Raw genomic sequence first — 14,641 nt, forward strand, 5'->3', positions numbered from 1 at the left:
TCAAATGTCACGTTTTTTTTTTTTGTTTGTTTGTTTTTTTAACATGTGCCGTATGTATCCTATATGTAAGCTACATCAGTTTTTATAAAAACCTAATTTATACCCTTTACAATGTTTCAGTGCAGCTGGAGGACAACAACAAATCTACAACTCTGAAACTGGACACTGTAAAACTGTGCTGACAAGTACAAAAGTAGGATGTAAGATTTTTGAACCTATAAAAGCATTTTTTTTTTTATCAAGCTTTCAAAATTTACCTTGAATCTTGTAAAACATTTACAATTGAAATGTGAACATTTGAAAGCTTGTTTTTAAGTCATGGCACAGCATTAATCACTTACTTTGGAGGCAGAACTTCAACGCATGTGGGAGGGGCAGGAATCTGATATTTGTACTCTTTCGGATTTTCAAGGTCTCCAGATTTTCATGGTTTCTTGGTCCGACAGCTTTAATCATAAAGAGAAGATGATATTACTTTTGTTGCCTCTCTTCTACCATGGTTTATTTGCAGGTAAGAAAGACTTTGAACTCCAACAGCAGCCCCCCTCTATTTCTCTCTCTTTTAAATGCGTCACTACAATAATAAAGAGGATATAAACAGGAGACAGACAAAATCGGGTTTTATCAGTTATGCTTAAAAGTTTTACTTTTCTTAATGAGGTGATATATAGGTGATATATAATTAGAAATATTTTGATAATGGAGCATAAAAACTGCACAAAGTTTTATATCAGATTTACCCTGTTACACATGTTTTCAAAAGATACATATCTGTAATATTTTTTGGCAGACTATTGACTATTAGACTATTGGTTTTAGTTGCTGACATTGTTTTTCTGCATATTCACAAACCGAAAAGACCTAAATGCAATCTTTCTCGAAATCTTTGCAATTTATTAAAAACTTAAAACAGTACATGAAGAAAATCGATATTTTATGACAAATGTTTTATTATTTAATGATAAGTCTTAAATATTTATCATGGACCAAAAATATCTCTGATTGTTGTTCTCGATTGTCTTTTGGCCCAAGCTGGACACGTTTTATTTTTCGGGATAGTGAGCACAAGTAATGTATTTTAACAGGAAGCAGACTATTTTTCATCATGTGACCTGTGTCCAGAGAAAAGGAGAACATGTCACCATGGCGATGTTGTATTTTAACTCGAAACACAATTTTAATATTTAACCTTAACTAATTTGTTGTTAGTGAAGTGAACTTGAACTGGGTCTCTGGTGTGAGTGTCCTGGCTTTACCATCAGCCTCCACCAGCCTGATACTGTTGTTTATGTGTGTGCGTGCGCTCGTGTGTTGTTTTTTAAGTGGAAAATTTTTTTTTTGCTTTAACGAACACGTTTTGATAGACAAAAGCTTGTGACTATTTCACTGCCATGAGAGTCAATTGTTTGGCCACGGGAGTTTACCAACCTGAGATTAACGTTCTCTTTGGGAGACTGTATAAAACATATTATAGTGAATTAATCATAATTCTGATGATGTTTGTATATTTCATGTACTTATTTACTTATTTTGTAAATATTGTTCCACAGTGAAACACTCGTTGATGCACTCTGTCACTGGATCCTCTGGAGACCCAAACATCTCAGAGTTTGCAGGTGTTGTATTGTTTGATGGCACTGAGGCCGTTTTCTGTGACAGCAGGAACAAGAAATTAGAACCAAGACAGGACTGGATGAAAAAAATATTCAGCAACGACACTCAGCACTTGGCATTGTACACCCAACAGTGTTTTGAAGATCAGCCAAAGATCTTCAGATTCTTGATTTCTACTGTAAAGCAGCTGTTACATCAAATAGAAGGTGCAGTATTTTGTGTTAAACCTGATTATTGGAGATTATGTATCGGAATTTCAGGAGCGGGACCACGCCTCCAAACACACTCCTTCCGGCTGTCATCTATATAGGTTCCCCCAGTTCTGCAAACTGATCATTCTCATTTACGTGCCCCACCCTCCTTCCATCCTTGTTCTCCATTCTTCAACTTCTTCACTTCTATTTAGTACATGGGGATCTGCCAGGCCCCCCCTTCGTGGCCTTTCCCAAACCGCAGCTTAATTCATGTCAAAGCATTCACTTTTACCTACTAAAATGCTGTAAAACCTAAAATGAGGACGTGGGCCCAGCGAGTGAAATATAAATCAAGGAATATACTTCAGGAAAAATGATTAATGTGAAATTGTTATTTTATCTATCTTCCACCTATCCAGTTCATGGTCAGGAGCTAATCCCAGCTGTTTTAGGGTAAGAGGCAGGGTACACCTTGGACAAGTCAACAGGGTGTCACAGGGCCAATAGAGAGGCAGACAACTATTCACACCAGCAACCAATTTAGAATCGCCAGTTAAGCTAACTCACATATACATTTTGGAGTGTGGCAAGAAGCCAGACTAGCTGGAGAAACACATAAGCATGTAAGCACAGGAAGAATCTGCAAAGTCCACACAGAAAAGGAACACCTGGCACCAGGATAGTGTAGTGTGATGCTTTGAGCAACTTTCTCACAGTATTCCCTAATGGCTGTGGCCTCTTGCAACATGATAATGGACCCTAACACAAAGAAAAAATGGATCAGAAATGAGGAGCACAGCAACGATTTTTAGATGTTGACTTGTCCTTCAAATTCCTCATATTTCAATCCATCCTAGCACTGTGAGATATGCTGGACAAACAAGTGATTCATTCAGCCCCCTCCTCACAGCTTACAGGACTTAAAGCATCTGTTATATACCAGCAAACCATCAGGGCTCTAGTGGCGTCCATACCTCGATGGTTCAGCTGCTGTTTTGGCAGCAAACGGAGGGTCCAACACAATATTCAACATGTGGCCATAATGCTCGGTCTGATTGGCATAATGTAGATGTATTTTTTTTTAAAAATTGTCAGACTTATGCCCCCAGCCTAGGGGTAACTTGCAACTCCCCAATCTTCCTATTCCCAAGAAAGCGCCAACAGGACAGGATAATTTCAGATAATGAGGAGCAGTTCATTTGCTTTTGAGTTGAGTTGTCCCCAATAAAACAAACATAAGTTCTTAATAAAGGCCAAACAAAGGACAATTCTCAATCCTATACTCCTGATCAATATAGAAGGGGAAAATAATTTTAAACACAAAAGTCTTCCCACTCTAACTTGCCATAAAGTGCTCAATATTTACAGTGTATGTAAGCAGAGTGTGGCGGGGTGTGGTCTGCGGCGCCGGTGCAGGGTAGGCAGGCGCACTTGCATGGCATCTGCAATCACTCCTCGCCAGCTTAAAGTGTAGGTTGTTGTTGGAGTGTGTGGCTGTGAGCTGAAAACCTACATCCAGTGTGTAAACAACCAACCGTGAGTGATAATAAAAGCAAGATGCTGAAAAGCATGTGCGTGTCGGGTCTGTCCTGGGTCATTTACACACAGTTATCAGACTAAATTGATAGCTTCTAATCTGGCTACGCACTCACGCTCAATTCCAATGACAAGCTGGAGCAAAACTGGGGGCAAGGACCATGCTGGATGTCAGCTAGAGTTGTAGAGGCTGCTGTTCGTCTAGTGATCAAATCCACCCATATGAGTCATAGGACATTGAAAAAATAAAGTTGTGAGTTGTAAAACTCTCCCCATAACCTTTCATTTGATATATTACTCAATATGGTTTCTTGAATATTTTTCAAAGCTCAAGTCTGACCTTGGGCACTAACCATGAAGGTTGAGTTCCAATGCTTAGCCAACATAGGTACTCGTGTCCCCAAGGCCTCAATATATTGTTGTGCAGTTTGAAGACAATCCATTAAAAAAAAAAATTTCACTGATTTTCACCAAAATTAAATTTTGCTTGTATCTACGACCATGCTGTAAATGACTGCGACTCGACACACCGTTCTTGTGCCTGGTTTTGGAGTTTTTATTGACTTTACACTCATGTGTCTTTACTTGTTTCGGCACCTACGTCAGCCAGCTTTCCAGCTGGGTGCACACACTCTTCTCCCTTCTGGTCTCCAACTTCACCATACAAATTAAAAAAAACCTCATAACCTCATTAGACCAATCATCTCAACTTTTCCCTCCTACCTCCCTGGCACCGCCCCTTGAGCTCAGTGCACCACCCCTCCCGTGCAGCTGAGCCAGGGACCACACCTCTGCCACACACGCAAAATTTGAAAAAGATATCTTGAAAACTAACATGGTTTATAGCCTATAACTCTGTCAGATGATTCTTGGGATTAATCAGTTTACTCCCTCATCTTTTTTATCATACAAACTTTAATAATAAAAAGTCAGCAGATGATCTGACTTGAATCATGTGTAAAGTGCTAATTTCAGATAATAGAAGTTGCTCATACAATGTAGAATATTATCATAGTTTCTTGCTTACCCTGTTTTTTTCTCTCTTTTTAGGTGTTCACATATTACAGAGAACAGGTGGATGTGAATGGAATGAAAACACTGATGAAGTGGTTGGTATGGTACAGTATGGGTATAATGGAGAAGGCTTTCTTGAACTGGATCTTAAGACACTGACATGGATCCCACTGAAACCAGAAGCTGCCATTATCAAAAAGGAATGGGATACTGACACAATTGTAATCAAAGACATTGAAAGCCTCCTCACTAAGGTTTGTCGAGAGTGGCTGAAGAGGTATTGGAGCTATGGGAGCAGCTTCCTGCAGAGAACAGGTAACAGGAATCACATGACCTGATGCAGTTTCACGGATACGGTATACAGTTTATATTGTATTGTTCTGATGATATCAAAAGAAAATGGTAAAATGTTTAGGCTTATTTTGTATTTAACTCTTTAAATGTTATTTTGTTTCTTTGTTTTGTTCTTTTTTTGGCCTGAAATTTGCATTGCTCTGTTTGCCTCATTCTTCCACACAGTCTTCAAATCCTGAAGGTTCTGTGGGCCTCTGATATGAAGTCTGACCTTCAGCTCTTTCTTAGATTTTTAAGTGGATTCAGGTCAGGTGATTGGCTAGGCCATTCTAGCAGCTCTATTTTCTTTCTCTGAAAACAGCTGAGAGGTTCTTTGGCTGTGTGTTTGGGATCATTGTCTCACTGAAACATCCACCCTATTTTCATCTTCAACATCCTGGTAGATGGCAGCAGATTTTTCACCAACTTCACTGTTGATATGGTGTTTTTGGGTGATGTGCTGTGCCTTTCAACTCCAAACACTGTGTGTACTATGGTGTGTATTGCTATGCATTGAACTATCTATATATTCCCCCAGTAATTCTAAGGCTTGCCTAAATGTTGTTTAGAAAACTTTCAACAGACTTCACTTCTGAAGAAAAAGCATGTTGGAGTTGTGAGCGTGCATACAGGCCATGGCAGCTGAGTGCATTACTTCTAGTTTTCTTTGAAACAGTTGTACCTTTTGATTCCAGGTCTTTCTGTAGTTCGCCATAACTACTGAAAGACCTTCTTTTACGACTCTTCTGATCATTGCTCACTGGAGCCTTCAATAGTTTAAAAATTATTTTGTAATCAATGCCATCAGCATATTTGCAAAAATAAGGTTGCAAAGGTCTTGAGAGCTCGTTGAGTCTACCCTTCGTGAGATGTTTCTTATGTGACACCTTGGTGATGAGACACTTTTTAAAGGTGATCAGTTGGGACTGAACCAGCTGAAATTAATTTGCACTAAGGCTTAATCCTCCATGTATTAATGTTAGGCTATGTATAGATTTCTAATAGATTTGTTGTCCAAAATGTGTGAGGGATATGAGGGAATTTTGAGCCAGGTCAAAATTGACCTGAACTACTTTGAAGGTATAGTGTATGAACAGTATTTTGGAGGCAACTCTAAAAGAAGCTAAGTCCAGGCACTGCTGTGCAGCTACAATGTTTTGCTGATGTGGTTTAACATTTTGATCAATGTCATCTACAGTTTTTAAATAAAAAATTACAAATGTAATGAAGAACCTTGTTATTCTTACTAGTGACCTAATTGAAAATTAAACAAAAAATGCAGCATTTTGGACAACTATCACTGACTGTCAGTACATAGATATATATCACTGTTAATTATGTAAAGTATCTGGTTATGTGATTTATTCATCTTTGTATTTCTACATTGATCATATGGATTTAAATCTCTACTTCTTCCATTCATTCACGCTTATTTACCTCTTTGCATCTGGTTTCCACCTTCCCTCTCTGCAGTTCTTCCTTCGGTGTCTCTCCTCCAGAAGACTCCCTCCTCTCCAGTCAGCTGCCACGCTACAGGTTTCTATCCTGACAGAGTCATGATGTTCTGGAGGAAAGATGGAGAGGAGATTCATGAAGGTGTGGACCACAGAGAAATCCTCCCCAACAATGATGAGACCTTCCAGATAACCGTTAATCTGAATGTTTCATCAGTCAGACCAGAAGACTGGAGCAGATACGACTGTGTGTTTCATCTCTCTGGTGTTGAGGACAACATTGTAACCAAACTGGATAAAACAGCAATCAGAACAAATTGGGATGAAAACAACAGAACAAGTGAGAGAAACACATTTAATTCATTTTATTTGCTTTTATTATATGTGGCGTTTGTCCACTTTTTGTGTTTAAACTCGGGGAGATCCCAAAGACCATTTTTTTCCATTGCCCTTAAAATTAATCCTATTTAAATTTCACATTTACTGTTTAGACTATGCAACCATGACAGTGATCCTGGAATTTAATGTTTTTAATCAATAAAAAAAAATCATGTTTATTTATGTTTAGCCTCACAATTGCAGCGCTGTTACTAAATGAATTTAGGGGTGTTTTGGGGTGAGAAAAAGGCATGCATACAAATCTTACATAAATGCCTCCTACAATGAACTTCTTTAGCTGACAATACAATATTTCAGGACCACTCTGGTCCTGTAAGATTGTAGGATATTATTTTTTCCCCACATAATCATCATAATTATTTCGCATCGGTATAGCTTCATACAGAGATGATACTTTATTTTTTCCCCCTTATCAATATGTGATTTTAAGATTTCATGATGAATGAATATCATAGTAATGAGTTCATGTGTGTATTTCATCTTGTTGTTTTTCTGAGCAGAATTAATCTCCATCATTGTTGTTGTTCCTGTTCTCATCGCTATTGCTGCTGTTGGATTTGTTGTTTACAAAAGGAAAAAAGGTGAGAGCTTCAAACGGACTGAACTGTTTCTTTAATCAAACTGAACATGTCTGCAATTATTTGTTTCCTTCTTATTTTGGCAACAGAAATTGCTCCTCGTAAGTAAACTGTTATCATTTTACTTTGATCTGTGGATTTAAAAAAGGTTGTGGTATAATATTGTACAAGAGAGTCTTATTATACATGTATAAATCCAAAATAGGACCAGTGGAATAACTATGTGTTTTCGATCTTACAGCTCCCGTTGACATCGATGAATTGTATGAGTCACTGAATTGAAATTGGAAACCCAGCCCACACAGCGCCATATGGAAAGCTATACACACCTGCAGTTAAACACATTAAAAGCAAAGATGTCACAGACTTTGAACTCGGACCCGGGATTTTGATGGGTTGTGATTACAGCATGTGATCCAAGCTGCCTCGAAAATACTTTTGTTTTCTTAATAAACCAAATGTTGTTTTTTTTTTTAAATTTTTAAAGTTTTGAGTCAGAGGCTTTAATCACTGGAAAAAAGAGAAGAAGAAAAAAGATTGGTCAATTCTCCAAAAACACTGTTCTAAATTACTTCATGTTGGCTTGAGTCAGGAGTGTATGAGGTCCAGTGTCTGCCCAGATAATACATCATTGTAAACAAATAATCTCAGTCAATATCTTATAATATATTGTTTGGGTACTATAAAGCACGATCAACATACCCATCTGTGATCTGGATTAACTTACTTATTCACTTAGTTACGGTATTTCGGATGACATGTCTGTTATCTGTCTTTAGATCTGTTTTGTCATTTAAATATTAAATTATAATATTTAATTACTGCAAATTATTTAATTGTGCATCATGAGCTTACCTGCAGATGCAGTCTGACAGAGAAGGAGCGGCACCATTAGCTTCTAGCGGGGTTTGAAGGCAGAGGCCTTGGCATTCCAGTCTTTGGTTGCCAAAACTGGCTTTGGGTACAAAACGTCACCTCTCTGTTGGGGAAGAAGCCTGAGCTATTACTTGAGGCTGAGGGATACTTGGGTTCTGGAACCAGCTAGAGACAACCCTTGACTTGCACTGGGGTTCCTGGTGGCGGAGTTTGACATGTGTCAAAGTCCAAGGCCATAGTCCTCAGTCCGAGAAGGGTGGAGCCTACTCCAGGTTAGGAATGAATGACAGTCACAGGACAGGGGTGTAATTACTTCAGAATCTTGTTCATTACTGAGGGAAGAGTGGAGTGGGAGATTGACAGATTGATGGGGCATCAGCAGCCATGCACATTACTAGACAGCTGAGCATGAAAATGAAGAGATTCAGTGTATGTTCCTACCATCACCCTACTCTACTCTCAACTCAAAGTACTTGAAACATAAAGGGTGACATCAAGAAAACCAGCCGTGGAACAACATACTTCTGCAATGCAATACACTGTCAGTGTTTTACTATTAAAGATTATAATGATGATCAAATAATGTAAATCTGAAAAGTTGATCAATTAATTTAAAAAACAGCTTTATTGTCTTTTATGAGGCCCACCAAAATGTGTTTTTCTCTTCTTTTCTCTCATTAGTGGAGTATACATTATCTATTAGTTTAGTTATTACTTGAGTTATTTCTTTGGCTCTGCCTAATGTTCAGTAATTTACTTCTGAAACTGTCATGGTCTGTGTCAATAGAAAATTGTACTTAGTAGTCAGTATAATCTTTTAATAATATAAGTTTGCATATGGTAGAATACTGCATGTTGACCTTTTGATGACTTAGGCTGTTGTTCACTATAAGACTTTGTGTGCATTCCAGAGTGTTCTGGCATTCACACCCACATCCTGGGAGCATGGGTGAGGTCGTACCTTCTCTTATTCTTTTATGGTAGGATAAACGTAGCTATGTCAGTTTTAGTCTAAGTGCCTTTTGTTCTGTTTGTCTGTCTGGTCACACCAAATATGAAAATCAGAAAAACTTTAGATTAAGCACAATTTCTATGGACACTAAGCCTTGCGGGATATAAGTGTTTAGGTCGGCTAGGCATTTGACCTTAACTTTTATCGTTATTACCCAAGGTTAAAGTTGACCTTGAGAAAAAAATTTGAAGACACCATATTAAGTAATATATCACCATTTAGCACCTTTGGCTTGGAACAAGCTGCAGAACGACTAGAAAAGTTGACAAAATTAATTCCGTTAAGTGCTTTTAAATCAAAACTAAGAATCCTTAAGGCCAATTCCGTGACGTTTCAGTTAGATTGCTTGTCATTTTGACTAATTGAATTTTATTTTATTTTATTTTATTTTATTTTTTATTTTATTTATTTTTTTTGCATTTGTGTGTTGTTGTTGCCTGATTTTAGTTGTGTAATTTTTGTAACTGTGAAATACTTGCTGCTGCCTACCTTGGCCAGGTCTCCCCTGAAAAAGAGGTTTTTAATCTTGATGGGGTCTTCCTGGTTTAAAAAAAAGGAAAGCCCATGGAGAGAGCTATACAACACTTTTTAATTTTTAAATACAATGTCCTAAAACATCACAATGACACACAAACAGGCCCAAAGCATGAACAGAATTTAAAATCTTTTTACAGCTTATAGAAGCCAACAGTTTTAGCCAATTCAGCAAGTTGTAATGAAAACATCAAACAACACCAAAGTTCTAGTATAACCCTTTCTCCTTGTGGGGCGTCCTAATTGTTCACATCTTGAAAACTCTGGATGTTAGACTGCAAACAAAGAGACAGAAGAAAAACAACTGCAACCAATAATATACTCAATTCAATTCAATTTTATTTATATAGCACCAAGTCACAACAATCTGCTGCGACCGGTTGGGGTACTCCTATCTTCAGGGGGAGAATAATGCATTAAACATAGTATCAGGTAGTTTGCCTGCCAAATGTAGATAATCTAGAAATGCACATCACAAATAACACTGATGTTCTGCTGCTGGTTGATGGTGTTGGCAATGGGGAATATTACCTCACAGCGTCCCTGATTGTTATCAGGAACTACTAAGTTGCTGTCCATGTCCACTCCTTTATAACCAGCATGTCCCTATGTTGTCCTTCGAGCAGGATAACAAGACATGTCACAAAGTGAGTTAATGAGTCTGTATATGGAGGACCACAAGAGCCACGCGCATCGAAATAAAAAATCCTGTGCTTAATTAATGAATTGTAGAATAAAATCTGCATTTGTAAATTCATTTTTGAATTCCAATTTAATAAACTGATTTTTAAAATGCTTTTTAAGTCTTCATTTCAAAAAACATTTTCGAATTGCACTTTAATAAACTTCATTTCAAAAACCTTTTTCGAATTGCACTTTAATAAACTTCATTTCAAAAACCTTTTTTGAATTGCACTTTAATAAACTTCATTTCAAAAATCTTTTTCGAATTGCACTTTAATAAACTGCATTTCAAAAACCTTTTTCGAATTGCACTTTAATAAACTTCATTTCAAAAACCTTTTTCGAATTGCACTTTAATAAACTTAATTTCAAAAATCTTTTTCGAATTGCACTTTAATAAACTTCATTTCAAAAATCTTTTTCGAATTGCACTTTAATAAACTTCATTTCAAAAATCTTTTTCGAATTGCACTTTAATAAACTGCATTTCAAAAACCTTTTTCGAATTGCACTTTAATAAACTGCATTTCAAAAACCTTTTTCGAATTGCACTTTAATAAACTTCATTTCAAAAACCTTTTTCGAATTGCACTTTAATAAAGTTCATTTCAAAAACCTTTTTTGAATTGCACTTTAATAAACTGCATTTCAAAATCCATTTCCCTTTCCTGTTCGCTCAGGGATTAACATGTGGATTAGCATTTGGATTAGCAGTTGGATTAACAACTTCATTTTAAAAATCCTGCTGCTATTCAAATGAGCCACACCGTGGGATGTAAGGAGCTCTCTGATTGGTTGGTCAGACACAGGCTGTCTGCCAGCCTGGATGTTTCTAGCTCATAGCTTCGCCCTGCTAAGAAGCCTGTGTGCTTGTACAAAGGCCGTTCCACCTCGGGATTTACACTCGGCTCGACACGGATATGTGAAGAATGAAGGGACCCTGCAGCGAAACGGAGAGCCCAACCTCTGGCTGAGTGCCTGTTTACAAAGTCTGACCACCTGTGAAGGTAACGTGCTAACGTGGCTAACGCTAGCATCACCGCACGTAGCCCCGTTATTTTAAGGTCATCTTAGCTTATGAAAGTTTTACGTCGCAGCAGTACAAGCTAGCTACGTGTTTTGTAAGCTGCTGTGCTCTTCACAAATAAAGCTGGAAGCAGCTCAAACTATTAGAACCAGCACTGAGGCCTGTTACATTTATACAGTGTTAGAGCAACGGCTGCAGCCTACAGCCTTTAAACTAGCGATTAAAATGCTGACAGTAAACTCGTCAGTCCAGATGTTACCACATTACTTTGTGATACTTGTGAGTTAAAACAACTGAAACAGGCTGATTAAAATAACAGCTTTCAGTTCTCTCATTCAGCATATAAAGACTGGAGATCACACTACTGATTTCAGCTCATTTAATATGTGAGTGCACAGATTCATTCTCAACTGGACATAAACGATGATCAAAGGTTGTAAATATGATGAAGTCATCAAACCCCAGCCTGTAACACAGTGCGCTGAATCTTAGCTTTGAATGTCCAGTATATTCTAATCAGTGCAATCTAAGCATTCACTGAACCTACAGTATCTACACCTGTGTGGTAAATGTGTGGTAAAGATACAGATAATGAAATTTAATTATTAATACAATATACGTCATGAGAAACGAAAGCTGAAATTGATTCAGTTTAGTACTTTTCTCTGTATGCTCTGTGATCATAAAGGCCTTAAATTCTGTGATATATACTGTAAATGATTTTCACAGAGGTCTTAAAGTACTTAAATCACTGCTGATAGTCTGGTTGTTTATATTTTCACATTTTTGTATCTGTAGGGCTGTTTGATGACAATTTGGACTCCTCTGGGAGATGAGGACACACCCACACCTGTTCCATACTGCAGCCAATGATGGTGTTACGGCTCTGAGTCAGCTTTGGGCCATCAGACGCACACACTGGAAAACCAGCACCTGGACTTCATGCAGGAGAGACGGCCTCAGTGATTTAGGTTCATAAGCAAGTTCAAACATTTCTGGCCTATTATCACTTAGATTTCTTAATCTTAAAAGTGAATGCATTTAAAGCAGGAACTGCACACCTAGCCATCAGAAGTGTGGCAGCATGAGTACTGTAAAGTTTTGTAGGGTCCTTGTTAAAAATTCCACAAGCACCACACATTTGTCATATAAAGTTCCATTTTTTACAGTACAATGTTGAAATTATAAACTATATATTCTAGTTGTCCACTTGTCAGTAATTTTTGAGTAAATGGATGTCATTGATAAATCAGTGTTGATTCACCTGCAAATGTTTTTAACAAACTTTGTTTTTTGTAGAATTCATCAGCAGCTGTGGAGAGATGCATTTGAATATCTTCTGGTTCCACTTCTCCTTACCTGGAAGCTGAGCATTGCTCATTTCTGACAAGGACATACACCTCAGTGCTTATCATGGGTGTTACATCCTTCGTGCAGCAATTCCAGAGAAAACAAGAGAGCAACGACCACTCATTAAGACCAGCCAGAAATCTGTCCCTTTCTGGCAGCTGTGGAAACTTCCAATAAGAAAGTTTGCAATCTTAGAACAATGCTGGATCATGTGTGATGTGTCATATCAGGATATTACATTTTGACTTAATTCTGCTCAATGTGTTTTGATCGTTGATCCAGTATTTCAGCTTTGTGTTGTGCTGCAAGTTTAAAACCCATTGTCCTCATGAGCACAGCATCTAACAACTCTCCTTGAAAAAGTCGATTGACTTTAACTGGACACAATGGTTTCCAGTGGGAGATATTTTCATCACTTATCCGTGACACTGGAGAAGTCACCTGAGTGAGTGATAAAACAATTTTCCATGGAAAAGTTCCAGAGGGACTAAACTTTGTTGTTTCTTTGGGCTCTATTTCAGCTCTAGCAGCATCTCTCAGAAGAAAACTGTTTTCCCAATAATCAGATGAAAAAATTGAACCAGGTGGTTTTCTCTGGAGTTTAAGACCAAGACTGAACTCAAACAGTGAATTGACATTAGACTGGAATTCATAAGATGATTAGAAATACTGCTGAAGCTGAATGATTCATTCATATATGATTTTTTTTTCTCCAATTCACCAGGTCTGTATAGTTCAGTATGACTGTGGTACATGATACAAAAGAATAAATACAGAAGAATAAAAACTTTGTGAATAACTTTACTCTTCTTAAAAATAACTAATAAAACAAGTAAAAGTACAAATGTGTACAAGTTAGAGACTTCCTCACTAAGATTTTAATTGTGTGTTAAAGAGAAAGAGATTAGGAGGTAAAATAGACGATGCAGAGTCCATCATCACTGAGGCCGTCTCTCCTGCATGAAGTCCAGGTGCTGGTTTTCCAGTGTGTGCGTCTGATGGCCCAAAGCTGACTCAGAGCCGTAACACCATCATTGGCTGCAGTATGGAACAGGTGTGGGTGTGTCCTCATCTCCCAGAGGAGTCCAAATTGTCATCAAACAGCCCTACAGACACAAAAATGTGAAAATATAAACAACCAGACTATCAGCAGTGATTTAAGTACTTTAAGACCTCTGTGAAAATCATTTACAGTATATATCACAGAATTTAAGGCCTTTATGATCACAGAGCATACAGAGAAAAGTACTAAACTGAATCAATTTCAGCTTTCGTTTCTCATGACGTATATTGTATTAATAATTAAATTTCATTATCTGTATCTTTACCACACATTTACCACACAGGTGTAGATACTGTAGGTTCAGTGAATGCTTAGATTGCACTGATTAGAATATACTGGACATTCAAAGCTAAGATTCAGCGCACTGTGTTACAGGCTGGGGTTTGATGACTTCATCATATTTACAACCTTTGATCATCGTTTATGTCCAGTTGAGAATGAATCTGTGCACTCACATATTAAATGAGCTGAAATCAGTAGTGTGATCTCCAGTCTTTATATGCTGAATGAGAGAACTGAAAGCTGTTATTTTAATCAGCCTGTTTCAGTTGTTTTAACTCACAAGTATCACAAAGTAATGTGGTAACATCTGGACTGACGAGTTTACTGTCAGCATTTTAATCGCTAGTTTAAAGGCTGTAGGCTGCAGCCGTTGCTCTAACACTGTATAAATGTAACAGGCCTCAGTGCTGGTTCTAATAGTTTGAGCTGCTTCCAGCTTTATTTGTGAAGAGCACAGCAGCTTACAAAACACGTAGCTAGCTTGTACTGCTGCGACGTAAAACTTTCATAAGCTAAGATGACCTTAAAATAACGGGGCTACGTGCGGTGATGCTAGCGTTAGCCACGTTAGCACGTTACCTTCACAGGTGGTCAGACTTTGTAAACAGGCACTCAGCCAGAGGTTGGGCTCTCCGTTTCGCTGCAGGGTCCCTTCATTCTTCACATATCCTTGTCGAACCGCGTGTAAATC

At 37.8% G+C, this 14,641-nt stretch overlaps 1 protein-coding gene and 1 long non-coding RNA gene across 2 annotated transcripts; one reads left to right on the forward strand and one right to left on the reverse strand.

The window, feature by feature from the left end:
• Positions 1–363: 363 nt before the first annotated feature.
• On the forward strand, positions 364–7,404 carry LOC148096660 (major histocompatibility complex class I-related protein 1-like). Its single transcript, XM_087834714.1, has 6 exons — positions 364–511; positions 1,551–1,820; positions 4,395–4,673; positions 6,165–6,485; positions 7,045–7,125; positions 7,364–7,404. The coding sequence occupies exons 1-6, from the start codon at positions 364–366 to the stop codon at positions 7,402–7,404; spliced, it is 1,140 nt and encodes a 379-aa protein (XP_087690840.1).
• Positions 7,405–13,390: 5,986 nt separating this feature from the next.
• LOC148096661 (uncharacterized) lies at positions 13,391–14,628 on the reverse strand. The gene is made up of 2 exons (XR_015717077.1): positions 14,530–14,628; positions 13,391–13,711 (listed from the first exon to the last, which is right to left on the reverse strand). It is a non-coding gene; the product is annotated as an uncharacterized LOC148096661 (long non-coding RNA).
• Positions 14,629–14,641: the final 13 nt, after the last annotated feature.

The sequence above is a fragment of the Neolamprologus brichardi genome, chromosome 22 (genome assembly GCF_056152115.1).
Source record: "Neolamprologus brichardi isolate AB-2024 chromosome 22, ASM5615211v1, whole genome shotgun sequence".
Classification (NCBI taxonomy): domain Eukaryota; kingdom Metazoa; phylum Chordata; class Actinopteri; order Cichliformes; family Cichlidae; genus Neolamprologus; species Neolamprologus brichardi.

What these genes read in the sequence shown, in the direction of transcription:
- LOC148096660 (XM_087834714.1), top strand. Translation starts at nt 364, where the DNA reads ATGTGGGAGGGGCAGGAATCTGATATTTGTACTCTTTCGGATTTTCAA. An exon ending in GCTGTTACATCAAATAGAAG is followed by an intron (nt 1,821 to 4,394) that starts GTGCAGTATTTT and finishes CTCTCTTTTTAG; the next exon opens with GTGTTCACATATTACAGAGA. An exon ending in TGTTTACAAAAGGAAAAAAG is followed by an intron (nt 7,126 to 7,363) that starts GTGAGAGCTTCA and finishes TCGATCTTACAG; the next exon opens with CTCCCGTTGACATCGATGAA.